This window comes from Ochlerotatus camptorhynchus, unplaced genomic scaffold, assembly GCF_037179485.1.
Source record: "Ochlerotatus camptorhynchus isolate MF236.1 unplaced genomic scaffold, CSIRO-AGI_Acam_v1.1 ptg000284l, whole genome shotgun sequence".
In the NCBI taxonomy this organism is placed as follows: Eukaryota; Metazoa; Arthropoda; class Insecta; order Diptera; family Culicidae; genus Ochlerotatus; species Ochlerotatus camptorhynchus.
The window spans coordinates 3,331,597-3,355,984 of record NW_027040773.1 but is presented as its reverse complement, the minus strand read 5'-3'; the positions used below and the strand labels follow the sequence as shown (position 1 = coordinate 3,355,984).

The window sequence follows — 24,388 nt, the reverse complement described above, 5'->3', positions numbered from 1 at the left end:
TTTTCTCGTACATTCATATCCGAAACAGTCATACCCATCTAAAATAAAACTTTGTCACGAAAACTGCCTCTTCTTACAATACTCAGTAGTAGCCTGTCTCAGGAAACTGCAGACAAATTCATACACGTTTGCAGATTGCTCTCCGCAGCGAGACACCGGTTTTCACCTTTTATTTCTTCTTTCGATCCTGCGAACATTTCGGACAGAACCACTTACCTTTCGGCTTGATGGTGAGACCGACACAGGCAAAGTGGAACCACTCGATGGGGCACTGAGAATTTAGGGCGAGATTATAATATCCATGCAAAAATATGCCTTCATCCCAATACTCACATCCGGATTATCGCAACCAATCATCTCGCCGTAAGATACTTGGTGGCACAGACAATATGTGGGTTCGTTCGGGTCGACCGGCATATCCAGAACGTCACTCGGATGAGGTGTTCCATGTCCTCCATCTTGGGCACTATCATCCTGCTCTGCATTTTTCTATAAATATTAGGAAAAGGCATGTTAGAATTCAAAATGACTTTAGAACAAGGAGGCGATCGAAATCTAAATGATGCATGCAAGCGATGTTAGCAACTAAAACTACCAGAATTCTGACAACTTCTACAGCTGGTAACGAGCTCTTCAGAATCAAATACTGACCGACCGGTACCAGCCTTATAGACAATGATATGAAAATGGTGATGATAAATTATTGCATATACTTACACAAAAATCAAATTTGCCATTTTTTTTTTTACTTGAGAGGTATCAACATTTAGTTCCTCCACCCAATATATACATGCTCGTATTAAAATGGAATAGGATTTACCAACAATTAAGTGTGGATTTTTCATTTCTAAAATATGACAGCCAAAACTTTGTTGGGAATTTCCTTTTTTACAATGCTTTCAAAAGAAAACTGACATTGTAAAAAGCTAATACATTTGGGAGCTTACAAATATATGTATCAATAGTAAAAAATATCAGCAACCAACTACTAAACAACAATTTATTAAATGCAGTAAAAACTGAACAAAATGAGAGATGAAACGATGATCCTACCTTATGACCTTTGCGGCCCTCTTTTTCTTGATTTACCTTCTGCTTCTTGGTGTTTTTGCCTTTACCATTTGCACTAGTGTTGCCGCCGGTGTTCCCACTAGCACCTGTGCTACTAGCTCCAGCAGCCCTTCCCTCATCCTCCGACGAGTGGGCCCGCTTCTTTTTGGCGGAATTCTTCGCATCTTTAACCTTCTTGCGACCGCCCTTCTTTGTTACGGTTTCCTCCGATTTCTCACGAGCATTCAATGTTTTGTCCTGTATTTCACCCTCGAACCGTGCTAGATCTGAATCCAACCGACGAATGTGCTTATCCACTAGTTCGTATGTTTGAATGGCAAGCTGTACCTTATCGTCTCCGTACTCCTTGGCCTTGTTGAACAGCTCCTGAATCGCTCGTAACTTTTCCTTCTTCACATCATCTGGGAAATTTTCTTTCGAGTTAACCAGTTGCTTCATGAATTCGTTCGCCTTTTCATCGATGGATTTCATCAAGACTTGTGCGCGGGAGTCCAAATCTCGCATCAGCGTGAAATTACGCTTCAGCTCATTCGGCAGATGTTCCAATCCTGTTGGCAAGCCAAGGGGGGGGGGAGTAGAATGAAAATAACATTGTTTTCTATTACGATCCGCTACTCACCATCTAGGTAATGTTCCAGATATAGAGCGGAGGTCATTTTCAGTAATGTAATGTTGGAACTTATGGATTAACAGGTTGGAAAACTGGAAAACTTGCAAATTTACGTTTGGAAAACTCAAGCAGCCATTACAGGTGAGCTATTTTTTGTTTTTGTTTGCATCCCACCAAGTCGAGAGCGTGACAGTTAGTAGCAGAGCTGCCAGGTGGTTTTATAAAAAATCTGTATCCACTCTATTATAAAATCTGTATTTTCTGTATTGACGATTTTTTTCTTAATTAATCATGTTTTGTTGTTTTACAAATACAGTGCATACAAAATAACCATAAAAAGTGCTTAACCACCTATTCGGGCTATCGTACTAACCATACGGGATATAATTGCGCCATTTGTGATATCGTCCGTACTTATTTATAAGAGTGATATGAAGCCGTTTGAAAATGTATGGAGATTTTAGTTTCTATTCATTATCAAACATTATAAGCAGTTTTAAATGCAAAAAAGTGCACGAGTTCATTACTATTTCATATTTTTGATATAGATGAATACAATTAATTACATCATTTGTGTGGTAGTTACACCGAAAAGTCGAGAGATGTCGCCCCGCCAGTGCTGGTAAAATCATTTTTGCAGTATGGAGAATATCAGAAAATCCGCAATTTCTTACGAAATACATTTTCAATGCAAGTAAAATGTTTACGAGTACTTGTATTTGTACCATTTTAATGTGCTCGGGCACTTTTCTTGCATTTAACATACATGCTTATATTGGAAATATTCAATTAATACTGTAAATCCCCATAATCCACATGTAAAGCACAACAATTAATTTTGGAGAGAAGGGCCCGCATAGAAAAATACAATTTCTAGAACAGTTCAAACTTCACTGACACCTTACTAGCTATGTTAACTTTTCACAAAATAGTTTTGTTATGGTTTATGGAATGTAATAAACATTAAAGAAACACTACTTTCAACTGTTACAGTTTCTGGTATGTTTCAGCTAAATTTTGTTACGGTTGATCAACTATACTGAACTGTTACAAAACATTACGAATAAAAGTTGTAAACAACTTGTACAACGCTTACGTGTTTCGATTATGGTTGCTTTATGTTTTTACAATTTGTGCAAACAGAAGAAAACGCTTTTGATTGAAACGGTGCTCGTGAGTTCATTGTGTTGTTTTGTTCGTTATTTTATTTTTAAAACCCTTGGTAATAATAGCTTAAAGCATAAAATATTTCTTAAAAGCGCATGCATTTTCTACACAAATATTCAGGGCTAACAGCGGTTTACATGTGAAGGAGATTTCGATGTTGGTGGCTCACATCATCCAAAAAGGAAATCGAAGCAGGTACGTTATGCCGGGGCCTTTTTATCTTCCAGAAATGGAATGGAGTTTGTTTTGCAGGGCAAATTCATTTATCTATTCATTTTATATTAGATCAATAAACATGTTACCAAGAGCAAGGGAGGTGTCCACAAAAAGAAATCTTGTAAATCACATTAAAATTAAAGAACAACCCATGATGGCTGTATTCCGGATAAGCTACGACAGTATTTATTATAACGTCAATAAGTATAGTAATTTATACCATTTCATAGTATATCATGAAGTTAACAACAATGGTTGGTTCTAAACCGTACTACCTTATTCGAAAGTTAATGGAAATAGTTTCACATATCCAACTAGAACCTTTTCTGATGTGGTAAGGCTATAGTTGTTTTGCTAAAAATGTATGAGAAAAAGCGAGATTTCGTATGGTGAACGTTCTTAACCACCCATTGTTCATATGGTTGGGTCTTCGAAAACCTTAATCAATATGGTCAAAACTTTATCTAGGTATGGTTTGATTAAAGTTGACTGAACCTTTCTCATTATGGTTTTCAGAGGAAGATAAACCATTTTTAATGTGGTAATCGTATGGTTGTGATTTATGCGGGGGGGTACGCTGATAAAATCGAGCAAGTTATTTTGTTTTTAAAAATTTTGAATTTTTTTTCTCAAGCATTTTATAAAAATCTGTATAAATCTGTATTGTAATTTAAAAATCTGTGATAAATCTGTATTCTGTATCGGGTCTGTATTAAGATTAAAAAATCTGTATAATACAGATAAATCTGTATAAATGGCAGCGCTGGCTAGTAGCATTGGAAACGAGTACAAACACAGCAGGGCTGCAAAGCAATTCTCGCGTCACTTTTCAAATAGACCAATGTAACATATCCACCATTTTGAGAAAATCGAAGAACTTCAACGACAAATTATTATTTTAACTGTTTAGAAACAATACATTTTGCCTCGCATTTTGCAATACCATTTTTAATGTAGTCAGTGAATAATAACGTTGAAAATTCATTAAAAACGGTAAAATCACAATTTTACTATGAAATTTCATGCTACAATATAGAAAAAAAACCACATAGGACGTTTTGACTAGTCAAGTTATACATTGGACACGTTACATTGGATGATTTTTCTCAATGACATAATCAATGAGTGTTACATTGGACGTTTTTTCTACATGATACTAGATTCCCTTGCACAGATTTCAGAGTAGAGTACCTAACTTTAGGTTGGCCCCGCCTTTAGAAAATGAGCACCAATCATGTTAGGCAGTCCCGAATGACCGAAGTAACAAACATGTACCCATAATTTCAAACTGTACATTGGACAATTTTTGACCTATGATTATCTTAAATAAATGAAAGTAAATTTGGATGGATGTTTTTGTATCACATACAATGATAGAAGAGCAATAGTTTGTATCGCTTAACTCGATTTGTTTACATTTTTTACATTGGTCTCTTTGAAAAGTAACGCGAGAATTGATGAATTTACGCAACACGGTAACCGCCAAATACCCAATAATGACTACAAAGTAAGCATTTTCGATGGAGACTGGGACTACCCATTAAATGAGTATACATATTACCCATTTATGAGTATTTGTTACTCAAAAATTAATACTTACTACTTATTTTTGCTATTGATGAATTTACGTTAAACCTTGTACAGACATACAAAGTTCACTGTTGTACTACCGTTGTACCAACAATCAATACGAAACTAACGATTTTAAATTGGTTCACTACTTGACTAGCCTATTGGTCCCAAGCAAACGATTAACGTACCCCATTCTAGTCGAAATTATAGCACTACACAATGTTTGTTTTGATTCGCTATGAAAGTTTGACAGATAAAATGAGGGGTTAGTGGATTTTCCTATGTTTCGAGGGGTGAATCGATTAGCTTGGGACCGAAGATAGTACCAGAGCTGAGCCAAAAAGTTGAGCACGTTATTTCGGGACTAAAGAGCCTAAATTCATAAAGAGGCGACATTTCAAAATTGGAACAATCGATTGTCTGTCAAAGTCATAGGAAAAGTCATTCCAATCGAGCAGAAGACCTGTCAAATGGATAAGATGTCGTCTCTTTATAAATTCAGGCTCTTTATTCGGGACCTTCTAGTCTTAGAGTTACCTCAAATATTTTTGTTTCGACGGTAAATTTTTCTGCGTGTAAGATGCAAGAAATCGACGACTAAAGCGATTTTTTACAAAAGCAATTACGTCTCTTTGAAATGTTGGCACTGATTTCTATCTGCTGGTCGACCGTTTGTAAACGGTCAATGTGATCACTGATTCAATGAAAGGTTTTAAATTGAAAAGTACTACACAGCAAAAAAAGTTGTTGAATATTACATCAAAACTGCTGCAACCAGGTCAATCCATCGGTTGTGTAATATCACATTATACGATGTACATCGATTTTGCGAACAAAATTACATCCATTGATGTAATATTGTATCTGCTTTTTGCTATTACATCATTATTTCATACATCAGCTTGAATTACGTTGATTGATATTACTTTTTTTTTTGCTGTGTATCCAGGCGAGGAGGGCGACTCTATCTAAGATGCAGGAAAAATTTTGCTTTGCTGATGTGAGATGCACTCGCGCTTAATAGATAGAAACTCGATTGATTATGATTTTGAAGATTTCCTGCAAAAAGGTGGAGAGCGATGCGAGTAGATGGGTTTAGAAGAAAAAAGATTTATTGTAGATTGATTGATGAATCTACGTTACGATCAACCAGCAGATGGAAATGATGTGAAAATGATAATGACGTTTTGCTAGCTGTCAAATCGTATGGAATATTTTTTAGTACATCATCACTTTTGTGGTTTTGGATTTCAAACCTAGGTGTCGCATGCACTGGTGCAGTTTTGCGTAGATTCATCAATTGAAAACTTCTCCAAATGCGGTTTAACCACAGACAAACAGACATAACACATTGAATATTTCTCACTGTAAAATATCGTCGCTGAAACGTTACCGCCATCTGTTGAGTATACTGTGGTGGGCACTACGCTGAAAAGATGGCGGTAGTGTGTAAACGTTAAACGCAAGGGGATTGACTATGCGTGCCACAGGTGGCGGTACTACCAACTACGATACTTTTAAATTGTCCGTTAAATGCTTGTTCGATGAACAATTTGCGAGTGTTATGTCTGTTTGTCTGTGGTTTAACCATAGAGGTAACTCTAAGACCACTGGGTCCCGAAGAAAATCATTATTATTTTTGGCTCACTCAGTACCAGAACAACGGTCCCAAGCAGTCCCAAGCTATTTCACTCACCCCTGCATGTTCTGCATGAATCCACACACCCCTGATGTTATCTGTCAAACTTTCATAGCGAATCAAAACAAACATAGTGTAGTAATAGAATTTCAACTAGAATAGGGTACGTTAATCGTTTGCTTGGGACCAATAGGCTACTAAAGTGGTGAGCCAATTTAAAATCGTTAGTTTCGTATTGATTGTTGGTTTAACAATGCTCAACAGCATATCCAATACTTGAGAATTCATGCGAACAGTCCGGAGAAAGTATTCGGGATCCTCATTTTTCATCAATTTGAATGCTGTTTCGTAAAATCCTTTAAAATAAATACAGTTTAAACAAGAGGAAATGTTAATGGAATGAATGGAGAAAAAGGTTACCTTCACTTTGTCGCATCTGGTTGGAGGGTCCACTCACCACCGACGCTTTTGCGTGGATATATTTTTTTGCAGATCCCGCAGTTCTTTTACGGCTTGCACGAATTTAATGATATTCCCAATAGCTTCTATTATTTGGGACTTTTTTTAACGATAAAACTGAACGTGGACGAGAGAAATTAGTTTTCAATTTTGCACCACTGACAGCAAAAAGAAAACAGCACCTGGTTTGTTTACCTACAGAAAGCAACAAAACAGCGGAAAAGAAGAAAAACATGCATGCATTGTGGGTAGAAATGCGGCAAAGCGGCAGCGCTGGATGAAGCCCCAATGATGTTAACCTTATCAACTATGGTAAAAAGAAAAATACATTCAAGCATGGTCATAACATAAAAAACATTAAAAAACATATATCTTATAGTCAATTACTCCTGCCGGCGAAAAACAGAAGAAAACTTCCGACGAAGCGCATCACGCGAGAGATGAAAGTCGAAAACAGATGCAGGTTATACCATAGAGGTAACTCTAAGACTAAAAGGTCCCGAAATAACGTGCTCAACTTTTTGGCTCAGCTCTGGTACTCTCTTCGGTCCCAAGCTAATCGATTCACCCCTTGAAACATAGGAAAAACCACTAACCTCTCATTTTATCTGTCAAACTTTCATAGCGAATCAAAACAAACATTGCGTAGTACTAGAATGGGGTACGTTAATCGTTTGCTTGGGATCAATAGGCTAGTCAAGTAGTGAACCAATTTAAAATCGTTAGTTTCGTATTGATTGTCGGTATAACCAGTGGTTATCAAAGAAGAAAGTCGATGAGGAAAATCGATCTAAGAAGATAGGACATTTTGAAATGATTATCGAGGATTGTGTTTTCCTGAAACGAACCCTAAAATGGTGTTCTAAATTTAGTACATAGGTTTTAGCCTCGAATCCAGCACATCCCTGATTCCAGATCTGCCAACATGAAAAATCAAATCATCGAGGTTTCACTTCTAGTCTGGTTGACGTTTCGTTCGGAAGAGTTTCGCATTTTGCGGAGATTTCTTGTATGAATTTCAACGAGTGACTGTGCGCGTATTGTGAAAACGGTGGAAAATCCAATATTGTGAAATTCCTAGCGTGGGACGCCTAGGAAAACAATCCTGCAGGAACCAACAATTCTCGCCACCCTCGCTAAGCCGCATTTGTGATGAAGATTCACGCCAAAAATGCACTGAAGATGGAAAATTTACTGCTAATTGTTGGTGAAAAAACTGAACTGCTGGAGGAATATTGTTTCACTTCGGAAGGAAGTAGGGCCAACACGTCCTGACGGGATTAGGCCACGAAGGAAGGATATCTTCAGATTACACAACATCGCAAGCGAGTGAGGCATCACGGTAAACGGCCTCCGAAAGTGATTCTATTTTGGTTGGCTGAGGAATATATAAGGAGAATGCTAACGGGCAGCAATATCGGATTCCAATAATTTGTTGCTGTCGAGAAAAAGCAGCCATTAACTAAGAGAGTTAAAAAAACGAACCGAATTCAAGGTGTCATTGCAGCGTACTATTTTATTTTTGCTCGATTGTTTTTGGTTTTTATAAAATTAGTGTTGGAAACGGAAAGATTTGTTTGATTGGTTTTTAATCTGGCGAGAGTAACAAAGCAAACGCAATGGAATATTCTAGTAACGACGTAAAGCAGCTGTTCAGGTGAGTGAAGTTTCCTTATACCCTCTTATAAAACCTGTTACTACGCAGATAGTTTTATTTTCGGGGAAAAAATTGAACTTCTCGTGGCATTCGGATAAACGTCAAGGTCGTACGTTGTCGATTCGAGAAGAAATCGATTCAGACTGCTATGTAGTGAAGGGGAGTTATTGATTAAACGTGTTTGCTTATTGATGACATCATTAATTAGTGATTATTCTGACGTCATCGCACACTATTGTTCCTCACGCGATTGGTAGTCGCGAGTCATTGTTTTCCTTTTGTTCTGTTTAGAAGGCGAACAAGCTTAAAATGTGCAATGTGTTATCTATGTAGCTGAGTTTATTCAATCACATATCAAATTGCATTTCTTTGAAGCCAGATAAATTTAATCTAGATTTTTCTATCATAAAGGTAAATGATGCAAACAATGACTTATTCCGCGAATTTCTCGAGAATTAAAAACTGCCCAAGCACGATGATAGGCAGAGAGAGAGAGAGAGAGAGAGAGAGAGAGAGAGAGAGAGCCCCCCAATCCGATAGAATTGGTGGTTTATATGGATGGGTTTTGATTTGCGATAAATTCAGTGCCAACATTTCAAAGGGGCGTAATTGCATTTGTAAACAATGGCTTTAGCCGTCGATTTTTCGCGAATAAAATCTCACTCATGAAAAATAATGACACCAGCAGGTAGAGGAATGTTATTTTGGAGAGGTAAGATTTCATTCGCGAGAAATTGACGGCTAAAGTCATTGTTTACAAAAGCAATTACGCCCCTTTGAAATGTTGGCACTGAATTTACGAAAGAAGCCATTGTTTACGTTTGCGACATTGGCCGTTATGAAAGCTCAGCGTCTGAATGACTGTGGTCTACGTGCCGTACGTTAATGGACATTTTTCCGTTCTTTGATCAAGACTACGCAAGTGTAATGCTGTTTACTGATAAGATACTGTAAACAGTACAGTTTCGCTTTCTAGCGGAGGTTTGGCTTGTGTATTCCTGCCTACATAATGTGCTATATGTACTTTTATTACGTTTATTTGAGCACGTGTTATTACGTGTGTGCCATTTCAAGTCTATTGTTCAACATTATGCATACTTGACTGTCCCACTAAATAAAGTTAGTCAACTAAGCTTTACTTTAAAGCTGGACACAGCTAACTGAAAACTTAGCTTCGATAAAAAATTTGCCAATTGCTGCACATTCCACATTGTTTACTGTGTAGCATTTATCCATAACCATGACGTTTACCGATCATGGATATATGCTTATCAGTGATCAATTATTGTTGAATAATAAAACTTGTGTTTTGATATTCAGTACTAAAAATATTGTGATAAAACATGTTTGAAATACGTTTGACATTGTTCGTATGATTCCAGGCGATTTCTTAAATTTTCAGTTAATAACCCTGATTTTTAAAATATAAGCTATTGCTAGCTTAACCCATTAATGCCCGGTGATCTATTTATAGATCAGCTTTTTTTCTGTTATCATGTCTTAACAGAAATTGGGGGTTTAGGGAGCGCTATTTACGGCTTGCAGCGAGTGTTCAACCGAGTAGCGTCGATGTTCGATTTCCACTTGATACGGAATATGCTTCGCCGAAGATTCTCTGCCTTTTTTGCTGACCGAAGGCGCTTGACGCCCAACAGCTAAGTGTAAAATTTAAGACTTATACATTTTTAGTAACGTGACAATGAATCCTGATGAATGTGGGCGTCTTAGTGGAATACCTGTATAATGAGAGAGAGAGAGAAGGATTAGTAATTTCCATTTAATTCCACTACCTTATTTGCTTATCCTTGACAGATACGCGTATTTCGTCTACAATGTGCAGACTTCTTCAGTGTCTTGTACTAATACTCGACTGAAGAAAAACATCGCATTTACCGAATATATATTAACACAGGTACATTTTCACTTAGAAACTAGGAAAACTTAAATTTAATTTCCTGTAGGAACAGGTACTCCGCTGCTTACTCGTTGATGTGTCCTAGGTAGTAACTTGAAAAGCCATGTCTGTCCGTTTCCTTGATCTCTGTTGAGTAAAGTTGAATTACGTTGTTTGTTGATCTCGAGGCTTTCTGCAACATCCAATTTCCATGGTGTGGATACGGTTCGTAAAATCGTGATGTTCCCGTCGATATCGATTGGTGGTCCTCTGTTTATTTGTTTATTTGTTTATTTGTTATGGTTGCATCAACAGACTAGAAATAGTCCCAATGATGTGTTGTAAAAAAAGTACAGATTATACAGACGACATACATATACTACAGTTACTACAGTTACAAACAAAAATAACTTGGAAAGCATTGTCAAGTTACTAAAAATTTATAAGTCTTAAATTTTACACTTAGCTGTTGGGTATCAAGCGCCTTCGGTCAGCAAAAAAGGCAGAGAATCTTCGGCGAAGCATATTCCGTGTCAAGTGGAAATCGAACATCGACGCTACTCGGTTGAACTCTGTGAAGATGTGTTCTGCAACCTTTGATTTGAAATCATATGTTAGCTTTGTAACTCTTTACACCTATGCAGAAATCTCATATGTAACTGTCAGTCTATGTATGAAACATAGTGGACTTTTTCTTATTCCCTCACTCCAACGCAAAACCCCATAAGGAACTGTCAAAATGTGTGTGAAGAAACGTCACGTCGGGACTGGTGTCAAGGCGAATTCGAATGAGAACCTAACATCAACCAACGGATCTCAACCTTTTTCGGGACCGCGGTCGAAGGCATAAGGCAGAATTTTTGTAGGCCGAATTTCAAAAGGCAGAAACAATCTAAACGCAGAATTTCAAAAGAGAGAGGATTTTACAAGGCGGAAATGTTCAAAGGCAGAATACTTCAAAAGGCAGAAATTGTATTGAAATAAAATAATTACATTTATCAAAGGTCGAAAATGGCACGCGCGGGGCAAGTGAATCGTAGTGAGCGTAACGAGCACTTGTCCCGCGCGTGTCTTTTTCGGTCTTTTGGTATTCGGCCTTTTGGTACTCCCTGCCCTTTGGTTCAGTGAGGGTTAAGGTGCGTTCTGTTAGTTTGGTTGAGGCAGATGATGTGTGAGGAAGCGATTGTTATGTGCAATTCATTTTAAAAGGTGCGTTTCAGATTTCACCACATGTAGTTCCAAAGAGCCTGAATGAAACGTAGCGCTGGCGAAGATCACTTGAAGATACAATATGACGGAACATAGATACAGTTTGTATAAAACACAAGTAAATGCTTTCAGATCAACTCGGATCGTCATGCGGTCTTGGACAAAGTTGTTAGGCATAAAATTTCTTATGAGAATCTCAGAGTTTACGGTGATTGCAAGTTCAAAGCGGTTCTTTCGCATCCGAAAATTTTTATGGTCTTTTATGAAGTTCCCAGAATTTCAGAACACTTCACAGGTGTCAGGCGAACTTGAGAAATATAGAAAACTTGAGGGGTATTTTGCAAATTTTTAAGAAGTTCTAAGCAACTCAGAAAAGCTATATCTAGAGACCTTTGGGGAATTTCAGATCTTAAGAGCAGTTCCCGTAACTTTAGTCAAAACTTTTGGGGCAGTTTAAAGATCTATAATCGTAAATTTAGAAACATTCAAGATAGTTCCATGATGTGCTGAAAAAAAAATCGAGACCCGTTCTGAGAGTTTAAGGCAGTACAGAGATCTTCAGAAAATTTATGAAAACTTCGAAAATATTTCAGGAACTTCATAGAAGTCCAGAGAATTTCTTGGGAATTTAAAGGGGAATTCCATTTATTTTCGAGCAGAACCGAGATCTTCAATAGAATTGAGAGCTTTAGGAAAGCATCGAGAACATCAAGGCAGATCAGACAATCAACGGGGTTTTCCGGAAACTTCTGCACAGCTCCGAGAGAATTCCTGGAAAGTGATAAAAAACAAATGAACAACCGGAAAACGTTAGAGTATTTTAAGGATGTTATATCATAGAGATTTCAGAGACTTAAAAAAATACGAAAATTTAGCTAAGTTGATTAGAGAACATCAACGAAGTTCCATTAATTTAAAAAAAATGCAAGTTGGCTAGTTTTTAACCTGGACGTTGGTGGGCGGGCCTAATCTTATGCTTCATAGTGGAACGTTGGAGACGGTTGGTTTAGGTCCGGCATCGTTGGCTCATGCCGTGACAGAATAGCGTCATGAGCATGCGATGAGGATTACTGAGCTTCCCCTCTCCGATGAACCATTGCATGAGAGAACCAAAGTTCATGCTTTCATTGTCGTTTTCATTGAAGCATTACTCAGGGAACAATGAAGTAATGAAATTGGGTTGTTAGCGGAATGCTTAAATAAAACAGCAAATAAAGGTTATCTTCCATTTAATACCACTTAATTAATTTTGGTATCCATTGTATACACAAGATAACCTTTATTTGCAGGGAACAATGTTAAACACAATTTTTGTACATAGTATTATAACTAATCTTATATGTGCTTCATTTTGATTTGGGATAAGTGTTTGAACTATGGCTAGGGATTTCCACTGTGGCGTGCTTCAATTGTGACATATCCATACGTAATTGGGACGACATAGTGGAAACGAAATTTTAGATTAAATAGCAGCTTAGGTACTTAATATGTATAGCATGAGTTATGATTGACTAGGTTTTCAAATATTTCAAATATTTCAAATATTTATTAAATAAGGCTAATGAGATATCATAATCATCAAACGAACTTAAATAAGAAAATTTAGACAGCCCAATAACATTAAGTAGATTAACAAAAGAGTTAGGATGCGGGGGGTCCGCTTAGGGAGGCAACTAGCCTTTAAAGCAACTGGCAACTAGACTTTTCATATATTGTCTGTTTATTTTGATGGTTGCTTTAAAATATCAATTTGATATATATGTAAAAGGATAAATCAGTGGGAGATGGATTTTCGGTTTCTTTACATTTTGCATCACAAATCTAGTACTATGTGTCATTTCCTCAAAACTCCCCAATAACCAACCTCTTCAATCCCTTCCTTTTCCCATGGCGTTCAAGTGGTCCGCATAGACTATTCAGCCATTACCCTTCCTTTATCCTCGGCTTTGGATTGACTTGCGCTCCCATTGCCCCACCAAACGCTGCAAAATGAAAAAGAAATGAAATTCATATTCAGCGAAGTTTCGACTACTTCAAGGACGATCAGATAGCTTCAGAATAATCCCATTAACTTAAGCAATTTTGCAGCGACTTACAAGAAGTTCCGTGGTATTGTGGGATATTTCAAGAATTCTACGATTGATCCAAAAACGTCAGAAGCGTCAGGAAATTATAAAAATATATCAGAAAATTTACCTGATTATTAAACAAATTCAGAGAACTTTAGGTAAGCGGGTTCTTAAAAAACACTGATAAATTCAGGGCTGTCTAGAGAACTTTAAAGAAATTCAAAAATCGTTTAGGCAGTTTAAATAACATCAGGAAAGACCAGAAAAAAACTATTGAAGAAGTTTTAATTTAGTGTCGATAATGAGAATTTTAGTAAGCTCCGAAAATTGGAGGAATTTCAGGGAGAGGTCAGTTCCATTAGTTTCAGAAAATTATTGGGAAATTTAAAGCAGTTCCCTGATTTTCAGATAAATTCGGAGACCTTAAATAGTTTATTGAGGTCTTCGCATAAGTTCAGAAGATCACTGAAGCTTAAACATTGTTAGGACGGTTCAGCGCAGAACATCAAGCTTCATGAGAACTGCAAAACCTAGAGAAGTTTGGAGAATTTCAGAAATGAACAGAGAACCTTAGAGCAGAAGAATTAAAGAAAATTAAATTTAAAATTTTAAATAAGTTTAGAGAACTTCAGCGAATTGTTAAACCATTAGAGAAGATCCATGATCATTGAAAAAAATTAGGAAACTTTTAGAAGTCCTAAAAAGTTCAGGGAAGTTGAAAAATTTGATGAGAAGTACTGTGAGGCTCAGACTAGTTTCGCAAACTACAAAAGGCAGTTTAATTAACTTCAGGAAAAATTTGGAAACTTTCAAGTAGTTCTGAAAACCTCAGAACAGTCTATTCCATATTCAACGGAGATTTCCATTGAAATATTCCTCAAAATTTTGGTGAACCTATTTTCAATTTTCTTTTAGTTTTCCTTGGAATTACCTTGAAATTCTCCACAATAAGAAACCCTTTCGAAAGATTCTCCGAATATTCATTGAATTCATTTCAGATTTCTTTTTCAATCTCACTCCTTCCCTTGGTATTTTACTCACATTGAAAGTCTCATAAGAATTCATTGGCATTTCTCCTTACAAATTCCTTAGATTTCTTCTCATAATTTATTTGGCAAACTCTCCTGAATTCTTTTGAAGCTGTCCTGGAGTTATTCTCAGATTTAATTGTAATCCTCCTTTTAGTATTTAAAAAAAAAAAAATCCAAGGGCTTATGCTCCGGATTCGTTTTCTCCCACAAACTTTATAAAAAATATGCTCAGATGCCCTTGAAATTTTTCTCTGAAGCTCACAGGAGTTGTGCTCCTCAGAAATTCCTAAGAGTTTTCATTAAAATTTACTTTTAGATCACTTTTTAGTCACTATTGTTACAACTATAAGTCGCTATTTGGCCACTTATTTCATCAACATGGTCACTAAAATCACTATTTTTAACAGCAGTCATTGCTACCAGCCCTGTGTTCGATATAATAGCAGCGCATACCGATTTTCATAGAAAATGGTCAACTTTGACACATGTTGCAACTTTGTTCTCTTATGATCAATACCAAGGTTGCAAAGACTCATTTCAGCTAAAACAATGTTTTTCTAAATTATGAAATAATTAGATGCCATGATCAAATTTTGAATTGGCAGGATACAAGAAGAGGTTGCAAAGAATGTGTTTGACATATTAAACCTGTTTATTTCACTTCATGAGAGTCACAATCAGCGATTTTTCACAAACTCACTCACTCACTCACTCACTCACTCAGCGATCAGCAAATCGCTGATTGTGACTCATAGAAAGCAAAATTTACAGGTTTTATGTTTCCAACGCATACTTTGTAACCTCTTCTTGTAAGTTACAAGTAAAACATGCCATCATACCATCTTTTGGTTTTATTATTCCGAAAAACATTATTTTAGCTGAAATGAGTCTTTGCAACCTTGATCAATACAACTGAAATCTTTGCCACAGAAATACAAATATGTTCAAATTTGCAATTACCAAATACCACATTTTTGATGCACCGATACAGTAACCTCTCCCTTACCCGTTATTCTCCCAAACTCAATGAAAATTCAGGCTATTAAAACCACTATTCCCGTTCAAAATGTATCTACGTAACTTGATATTCTCCCTCTTTGGACCGTTCGACATTTCATATATTCAAATTTCTGAGCATTGGACCATTTATTATTATTTGGCTCTGAAACTTTCTCTGAATTTTTTCCCATCAAGCTCTGAACATTCCCCGGAAGACTACCAAACTTGCCATTAAAGTCCCCTGACATTCCTGTAGAAGAAAATTGAAAATTTTAAAACATCCCCTGGAAATGTGAAACCTTGGACTTCTTCAACAAGTGTTCTAAATTTCCATTAGGAATCTGTAATAATCTTTTTCAGGAAAGCCTTCATATTTTTATAAAATTTACCTTTAAACTGTTCATAAAAAAGTAGACATATTTGGCATGGTGCTTTGCGAGAATCTACAGTCCATACAAATTTCCTTCTATACAGGAGGAACTGGCTGATTCTAAACCTATCGAAAACTGTCTACGTAGTGTTTGAACTAGCTCTTCTAAATTTCATTGAATATTCTTCAAATTGTACATATCTTCCTCATGAAAGCCTTAAACATTCAGTGTAAGACATTCGTGTAAGTGTTACACTAGCCCCATGTGTTGGTTTCACCTGTTTTAAAAGAATTCTCTTTTTCTCTTACCTTCCAAACACACAGATCTGTCTACGCCCTGGTCAAGCAACAGGATGACCGTAAGGGTACGCTCACCGTGCCGGCGATGCTGGCGAATGACTTCATCGAGGAGCATCGGCAGTTGGTAGGCCGCTGCGTTACGTTGATATTCGAGGACTACGAGACGGTGGGCAAGAAGGCCCGTGAAATCCTGTGGCGCAAGGGCTATTACGATCTGATTGCCGTCTTCAAAAAGCACCACCAACAGCTGCAGCAACAGCGGAAGAGCACCGAAGGCGAGAGTGTCGAACTGGTCAGAAAGGAGCAACAGTTGAAGCAAGGTGCGGAAAGATTGCTGCTGGATGGAATAAATCATTTGAAAGTGATTGTGCTACGGATGGCGCAGATTTTCAACATGGACAATCTGAAGAATTTAGTTAGCTACGGACTGTTGGAGAACTATGATGATGAACTGCTGGTGCGAGAATCGGGATGCTACGAAAACTTGAAACTGGAAGTGGAGAGGAGCGTTGAAGATAAAAAGGTGATCTACACTAAGCAGGAGGTATCGTTTGCGCTGGAATCAATCCATTCCTTGTTGACCGCGTTGGGCGATCTGCATAGATACTACTGTGAGTTTGGACTAGACGGGTTAGTAGTGAAGGAAAATATAAAGGATCTAACAGCGAAATACTACTGGGAAGCTTTCAAACTAAACACGAAGATCGGCATCACCCAAAATCAGTTGGGAACGTTGTTCAACGGACGAAACTACAATTTGGATTCGGTGTACCATTATCTGTATTCGCTGTGCTGTCCAGTTCCATTCGACTGCAGTGAACTAAACGTGAGCAGAATTTTCCAGAAAAACATTCGATATCTTGAGAATAACGGAGGAGAAGCTGTAGAAGAAGAGGATTACGCAATCCGAGAGTTTGTGGCCAAGTTCTTGCTAGTAGTTGATGTATTTTTCTACGACAAGAGTGTTACAGACTTCACCAGTTTGTGTCACTCGGTGTTGATCGACTTCAAGAATGTGCTGGGAGCTCGCCGTTTGGTTGATGACGAGTATTACATAACGGATGATTTCATCTTTAAGATAGTTTCGATCTTGTTCTTCTGTATGTATAAAGTACAAATCAACAATTCGGACAAGATTTACAGCCTGAATGCGTTCATGGTGGCATTGTGCTCGGAACTTTTGGAGTACTGTACCATGGCGGTGGAAAAGTACATGGTAGAGAACGTACGAGACGACAAAAAGTTCCGTGAACTGTACATGTCAATGTACCAAAAATACGACGAACAAGTTCGCAAGTCCCGTCAATCGTTGAAAGAGACTGCGTCCACATTTGTCAAGGACCAAAAATCCTCATCCGGCGTTGAAGAAGGCAATGGAAGCGAGGACCATTCTAACAAAGAAAACGAGGAAATTGACAACAAGAGCCAGACGAGCTCTAAACGGGCTGCAAACCGGAAGAAACATGCCCGTCGTCGTCGTCGGGTCTTGTCGAACGAATCGGAATCGGAACTGTCCGATGGGGAAGATGACAGCGACTTCCAACTGGATTCAGATTCCGAAGAAGATAACGCTAGTTCCATTTCAAGTTTTGACTCTTACGATGACTTCACCGATGACGAAGAAGACGGACAATCATTCGCAAAGTCCAATAAGAACAAGCTTGAAGAATCCAATTCCGTGGAAGCCGAGAACCACCACAGCGCCGATCAAGAAAGCAACAATAACAATTTCGACGATCTACAAACGCAGCTCAAGTTCAAGAAGCGCTATCACAAATTGAACCCGAATATTATCATCGGTTTCGCCGAACAAGAACGCACAATCCGTTCGTTGATGCTACTGTTCGATTGGCTTCACGCCAACATCGACATTCTGATCGGATGCTACCATTCCAATCCGGAATTCATACATAATATTATGAAACTACTGAACCACTTCAACATAGACATTTTCTCCAACCGTTACTATTTCCCACGTCAGTTGATCACGGTCAAGGGCGTGCGGGAAGATTTCCGTTCACTGTTCGAAATTCGTCGAACAATCCCACTGGATGAGGACATGTGCATGAAACGGTTCCCACTGTTTGAGGATACCCAGGAAACCCTCGACTGGGAGACTAACTATCGCCTGGAAGTGACCCCGGCGGAGTTGAGTTTCCTGCGTCTCATGAAGATGGTCGATTTCGGTTTCTCGCTGTGTAAATCCAAAAAGTTTGAATATTCATTCTGTCCGAAATCCCGTGACTTCAGTTTGAAGAGTAAGAAACAGCAAAAGCAACAACAACGCAAGAAGGAAGATCAAAACAAACGTATCGGAAGAGGAGAATCCAACCGGCGCGTTCGCCGACAGGAGCAACAGCAAGAGAAGCGTCGCACGCGAAAGCAACACAACGAGCAGGAACAGCGTGGAGAGGTGAGGACACGACGCAACAGGGACCGTAATCGCCAGCAAAGCGAACGTCGCAAAGCGGGAACCGGTTCCAGTAGGGAAGGCCCAAAATCCAGCCAAGAAGGTGATGGAAAAGTGGCTCCCATCATCATTACCAAGAAGGGGTATTTGAAGAATAAGACCAACGGATGCAGACTCTTGCAGAAGACCACAACAGATTGCCAGCAAAAAAGGGGAGAATCCACGCACTCGGATAATACGGGAGATGAGGGGCAACCGGAGAAGAACATCAACGAGTTGATGGGCCAGTTGTGGTTGCGGAACGAGGTGAAGACTTTGGAATCAAAGGTATGATAACTTTGATAAGGGTATGATAAGTAGGTGGTCAATTGCATTACAAGGATTTTTCATTCTTCTAGGTCAAGAGAGTGGTCAACATTACACTAACTCCGTATCTGATGCTTGATTCAAAGTGTTTGACCGAATACACGTCGATTGTCAAAAACCTTGTTAAGACGAAGAAATTTGTCATTTTGATTCCCACGGCAGGTAGGTTCAATGTGGATTTGAAACATTTACGTGCATTTAATGTATTTAAAATGGACTGGATTGACTAAGGTTCCATCTTATAGTTAAATACTGATAAAGACACACATATTTTGCTTCTCGACAAATGGGAAATTCACAACATGATGTGAAATATCACATTTTGGTGTTCTGTAATTTTGTAAAGTTGGCCAACTTGGTCATCTCAGAAGTTGTCATGACGAGAGGAGCAACACAATAGTTGGGTAAAGAAGAATTGCATTATAACACACCATCGACTGGAAATGCTCTCGCAACGTGGGGCTTTAGGTAGTGATGAAAACGTCGCTAGAACTATTCCACAGCCGCAGTCAGTTTATGAGCAAAAGAGGGACGCACATTTTTGCCTGTAGACTTGGAGACATACTTCAAGTCTCCGCGTACATCGTACGGGTTAGGCAAAGATGTGCGTCTATCTTTAAAAACTGTCGCATTAATGGCCCTTCGCTCATTTTCAACTTCTATTCAATTTTCATACTGCCGTACTCTAACGGAACTATCCACCTACCCTCTTCTAAAAAAAAAAAGATCATTCTCTAGCTAATGAATTATCACACTAAAGCTTCATGTTAGCATTTTCCAACCAACTCTGAAAATCGCTAACCTCGCGTATGAAGTAACATAAAAACACTTTGAATATTATTATTCAGTTTATCTTTCTATGTTTTTTAAACTGTGCTATTGAAAAAAGTTAACTTGTTCAAGAAAAATGAAAAACAATACCATGTCAAATTGTCCCACAACGAAAAGTAACCGCAAGTCTATCACATTTGGGAGAAATGTGACTTTATTTAATAAACTATAAAACAACGTAACAGCTATGTGTTTAGGCTTGCTTCTATTGAATTAAGAATAAGATTTGACCCAAGACAGATTCTGATCACTTCCTAGGGTATCCGGAACATGTCTGGATGTGGCCAATATACTGCCATTATACGCATAACTGTCCCATGTTCTATGCAATCCTTATGTACCGTGGGACTCTTATGCGTATAACGGCAGTATAGTTCAAATCACTGAATTCTCATGTGATTTGATGCGTCGCATGATGAATTTTGATTTAAAAAGGTTTTACCACTTCACAGGGGATACCCGAAACATGGCCGGGTGTGACCAACATGGTGCTGGTTACTCATCATGACGCCTATTGATTTTCTGTTCGAATTCTAATGTGAATTGATTTATCGCATGGTGGGTTTGGCACGTTTTTGAAAATTTCTGACCAAATTTCTATGGGTCTCAAGACCCATACTCGCCGGAATATGTTCCGGCCATAGTTCCGGAACCAGCGGTACGACTCCAAAAACATGCAATAACGTTATATGGGACCATGGTATTATTTCACTGTTCAATTCTATGCTAAACTAATGCGGTATCGTCATGGCATTGTGACTGACTTGCGGTTATTTTTCTCATTTACGTTGAATATAATCGCAAGTCAGTTCCACACAGGTTTTGGTCATAAAATACTTGTAAAATCTTTGAACGCCGTTTTCTCATTTCCAGTGTTTTACACATGGGAAAAAATTGTAAGCGATCACAAATGTTGTTCCCTATATCTCAATGTGTTTTTAATCATCTAAGCCCAATCTATAATTTTCCGACTTTTGGTCTAATGAAGTAGCGTTCGGCATAGTGCCCTTCGGCATTCGGTTTCAGCATATACAATAAAATGCCGTAGGGGCGCCGGTGGTGTAGTGGTAACCGTTACTGCCTCTCACTCTAAAAGGGCTGGGTTCAATCCCAGTCGGCGCCGCCGGGATTTTCTGAGGCATAAAATCTCTGGTCACGCCTTCCTTCGAAAGAGAAGTAAAGCCGTTGGTCCTCGGTTCGTGAGTTTGATGGGTCGATGGTAGGATCCAGGTGTTGGAGTTGCCTCTATGGCCTGGCGTCGGTAGCATTGGTACTCAGTACGGAAAAAAGATCGACGGAAAACAAACCAAAGAAGAAAAAAAAAATGCCGAAATATTTTTTACTAGCCACATCTATTGCTGAAATCAACAATTGTTTGGTATTCCCTTTTTACCTATTTAGCTGCTTATATTCTATTCAGAGAAACATATTTTGGACACCCGGAAATAATTGGGAATATAAATAATTAAATTCATTGACCAGTCTAAGCTTCCAGGAGACCAATATTATTTTTCTCCATATGTAGTATTGTAGTTGTTTCAGTAGTACAACTATTGAAAACACCGATGACAAAGATGAATCGCTCTATGAAGACCAAACCTAAGTATGACCTAACCGAAATCAAGAAGGGTTACATTCATACTTATAGGTGTTACTCGAATTGTCAATCTTGATCTACTTCATGAATGAATGAATAAAGAAACATGGCATTATTTGGCCTACTGCCCTGCCGTGTTAGTGATATTCATCTACCAACATACCATTAACTAATTAAATACTAATACACTAATACAATCGGAATTTATGGTTGAGTATTCAGATGCAAAATATACGAGCCGTTCGAATTTATCTCTTGAATTTATCAAGTTCCCATAAACTAATTTGTTTATCCAGCTCACCTTATCACCTATTGTAATTCGTTCGCCAATGATGCAATTTCACGATTCCCATTCCAGTTTTATCGGATCTGGACGAGTTGAAGAAACACAGCGACGGTGCACGCAATGCCATTAAGTGGCTCGAGTATGAATTCAGCAAAGGAAACCGCTTCCTTCGTACCCAGAAGAGCCACGAGATGCTTCCGATGCCATTATTCAAAATTCCGAAAAAAATGGGTAAGTAACTGCGCTTGATTTCCAATGAAGTGTGTTCAAATAGTTTTCATACTGTTTTTGTTTTGCCTGCAGACCGCGAAGCAGCCGTCTTCTGTCAGATTGTTCAGTTCTGCAACCACATCGTCTCGAACCATGCCGACAAGGAACGCACGGACATCATCACCTACCTGTCCGGAGAGTCGTTGCAGGATAAGAAACTGCACAGTTCCAGCTACATTGGCATTCTCGAAGCGATCCCGGTCAAGTTCGAACAGATTGTAACCTTCTACTCCAGCTACAAAAGGAAATGAGCTCCCGGTTTGGTAATCATCCTAAAGAATAGCGCGGATTAATACACACAAAGGAACACCGTTTCCGAATCACCCTCGTCAGCCATCACGGAAAGCGGTCGTCGATGGAAGAGGGCATGGAATACTGTGGGATTCGGTGGTTGCTTTCTATAAGGTAGACAAAAGATCAACAACAGAAGCGGTGGGAGCAGTTTTATCTCGGAGAACAATCTTCACTCAAACCACAAAAGCAGCATAGTCCTTCCGTTTCACTCGTCCCTGGTTTCAGCGAAGTAGAATCTTGTTGCAATAGGATCTGATCTGGAAAAATTAGAGAAAAGCAACACATTTTCTACTATCATCGACGTTTCAAAGGGTAGGAAGGAAAATCATTTTGTTGGTTGATGTCTCTGAAGCAGAAAAAAACTAGACCGGCTTTACATCTATGATCGGAACGGCTATCATTTCATTAAACAATAATAGCAAAACTAGATTCCATTGCCTTGTTGCTAGAAAGAAAAGCGGAAGAAATTCAGTACGAAATTCAGCATAAACTAGGATCAGTTTAATTTTAAACATGTCATGAATTATTCGAGAAAATCAATCACAATGTCTCAATTTGCAGTTTTGGCTTGTCTTTCGTGTTGCTATCCTTTGCCGGGTAGCTAATAATGTTTTAAAACATCTAATTTCACGCAAGCCGCATGCTTTAGAGTTTAGAACAACAAAATTCATTGGAAGCTTTTCGTTCATGCATCAAGAGCAATTCGATTACAGTGACACATCCGGTGTTCTGCAAGTGTATACCTATACATTAAATTTTCATTTCTATTCCTACTATACTACAGCAGATGACGGTGTATGTCAATACAGAGAAATAAATAATCTTACTTTCGTTCATGCTTTCCCTAGAAGGTTTTTGTTTTTTTTTAATCCGAACTTGAACTTATAATACCGTGCAAACACCATAAATTGAACAGTGTCTAAATAATCATAAATGTTGTTGCTACCTCAAGACCGTAGAAAGTGAGATTTGCTTGGAATTTGAACTTGTACAGCAATGAAAGGTCCCAGTACAATTGTTGAAATAAAGGGTGTCCACGATGAAATTGCCACACACAAAATTGATTCGCAAAATTCGAGTTTTCATCCGATTGCCATCAAATTTTCAGGGATTGAGAAATAACTATTAAACTTCATTTTACCATTTTACTCGTATTTTATTTACAGTCCATACGCAAATGCCCGCACCTTGGCCTTAACCCCGGCCATAAGATTCTGCACAACCTGTGAATCAACCGTTTTTTGCATGTAAACCCATACTTTCTTCAGTTCCTCGACTGTCTTCACTACCTTAGGTCGTTTAAGAAGGTGCTGCTTCATAATCGCCCAGTACTTCTCGATGGGGCGGAGCTCCGGAGTGTTGGGAGGGTTGAACATTTACGGCACGAAATTGACCTTATTGTCCGCATACCACTTCAGCACGTCCTTGGAGTAGTGGCATGAGGCCAAATCCGGCCAGAAGATTGTTGGGACGTTGTGGGCCTTCAGGAGAGGAAGCAGCCGCTTCTGGAGGCACTCTTTTATGTACACCTGTCCGTTCATCGTGTCCGGGGTTACAAAGGTGCACTCCGCTTCCCGCACGTGCAGATGGCTTGCCAAACCAGGAATTTCTTCGCAAATTTGGACATCTTCTGAGTGCGGACATGCTCCGGAACGCTGAACTTATCCTTGGCCGTGAAAAACAGGTTGCCGGGGATCTGTTTGAAGTCGGCCTTCACATATGTTTCGTCGTCCATGATGCAGCATTCAACTTTCGTCAGCATGTTGAGGTACAACTTCCTGGCACGGGTTTTGGCGGACTTGTTCTGCTTCTCGTCGCGATTAGGGGCCTTTTGTACCTTGAACGTTCGAAGCCCAGCCTTAGTTTTGGCCTTCTGGACAAAACTTCGGCTTAGGTGCAGCTTCTTAGCCACATCCCTAACGGCGGCGTTCGGATTTCGGTTGAAGGCCCCAACTACGCGGTTGTGATTTTTGGTGTTGTACGGAATACTTTTTCCTTCACTTCTGGGCTTCCGATCGGTGGTCAACCGTTCCTCGAACCGCTTAATCACTCGCGACACCGTGGAATTCGC

At 38.7% G+C, this 24,388-nt stretch overlaps 2 protein-coding genes across 3 annotated transcripts; one reads left to right on the top strand and one right to left on the bottom strand.

The window, feature by feature from the left end:
• Positions 1 to 1,854, bottom strand: Ing5 (inhibitor of growth protein 5). Of its 2 annotated transcripts, none has more exons than XM_065228223.1 (4): positions 1,691 to 1,854; positions 1,054 to 1,619; positions 334 to 489; positions 1 to 271 (listed from the first exon to the last, which is right to left on the bottom strand). In XM_065228223.1, exons 1-4 carry the CDS (start codon positions 1,725 to 1,727, stop codon positions 170 to 172), a joined length of 861 nt encoding a protein of 286 aa, XP_065084295.1. In that variant the 5' UTR covers positions 1,728 to 1,854; the 3' UTR covers positions 1 to 169. The 2 variants fall into 2 exon arrangements, with proteins under 2 accessions (XP_065084295.1, XP_065084296.1); XM_065228224.1 differs by having other exon boundaries at positions 1,090 to 1,619.
• Positions 1,855 to 7,714: 5,860 nt separating this feature from the next.
• Smg5 (Smg5 nonsense mediated mRNA decay factor) lies at positions 7,715 to 23,167 on the top strand. The gene is made up of 5 exons (XM_065228175.1): positions 7,715 to 8,391; positions 16,288 to 19,000; positions 19,072 to 19,201; positions 21,826 to 21,984; positions 22,057 to 23,167. Exons 1-5 carry the CDS (start codon positions 8,354 to 8,356, stop codon positions 22,272 to 22,274), a joined length of 3,258 nt encoding a protein of 1,085 aa, XP_065084247.1. The 5' UTR covers positions 7,715 to 8,353; the 3' UTR covers positions 22,275 to 23,167.
• The last annotated feature ends 1,221 nt before the right edge of the window (positions 23,168 to 24,388 follow it).

Bases quoted from the DNA above. Each gene is read 5' to 3' on its own strand.
- Smg5 (XM_065228175.1), top strand. From the start codon at position 8,354: ATGGAATATTCTAGTAACGACGTAAAGCAGCTGTTCAG. The intron at 8,392-16,287 runs GTGAGTGAAGTT...CCAAACACACAG, and splicing joins GACGTAAAGCAGCTGTTCAG to ATCTGTCTACGCCCTGGTCA. The intron at 21,985-22,056 runs GTAAGTAACTGC...TTTTGCCTGCAG, and splicing joins CAAAATTCCGAAAAAAATGG to ACCGCGAAGCAGCCGTCTTC.
- Ing5 (XM_065228223.1), bottom strand. From the start codon at position 1,727: ATGACCTCCGCTCTATATCTGGAACATTACCTAGATG. The intron at 1,620-1,690 runs GTGAGTAGCGGA...GCTTGCCAACAG, and splicing joins TCTGGAACATTACCTAGATG to GATTGGAACATCTGCCGAAT. The intron at 272-333 runs GTGAGTATTGGG...CTAAATTCTCAG, and splicing joins TTGGTTGCGATAATCCGGAT to TGCCCCATCGAGTGGTTCCA.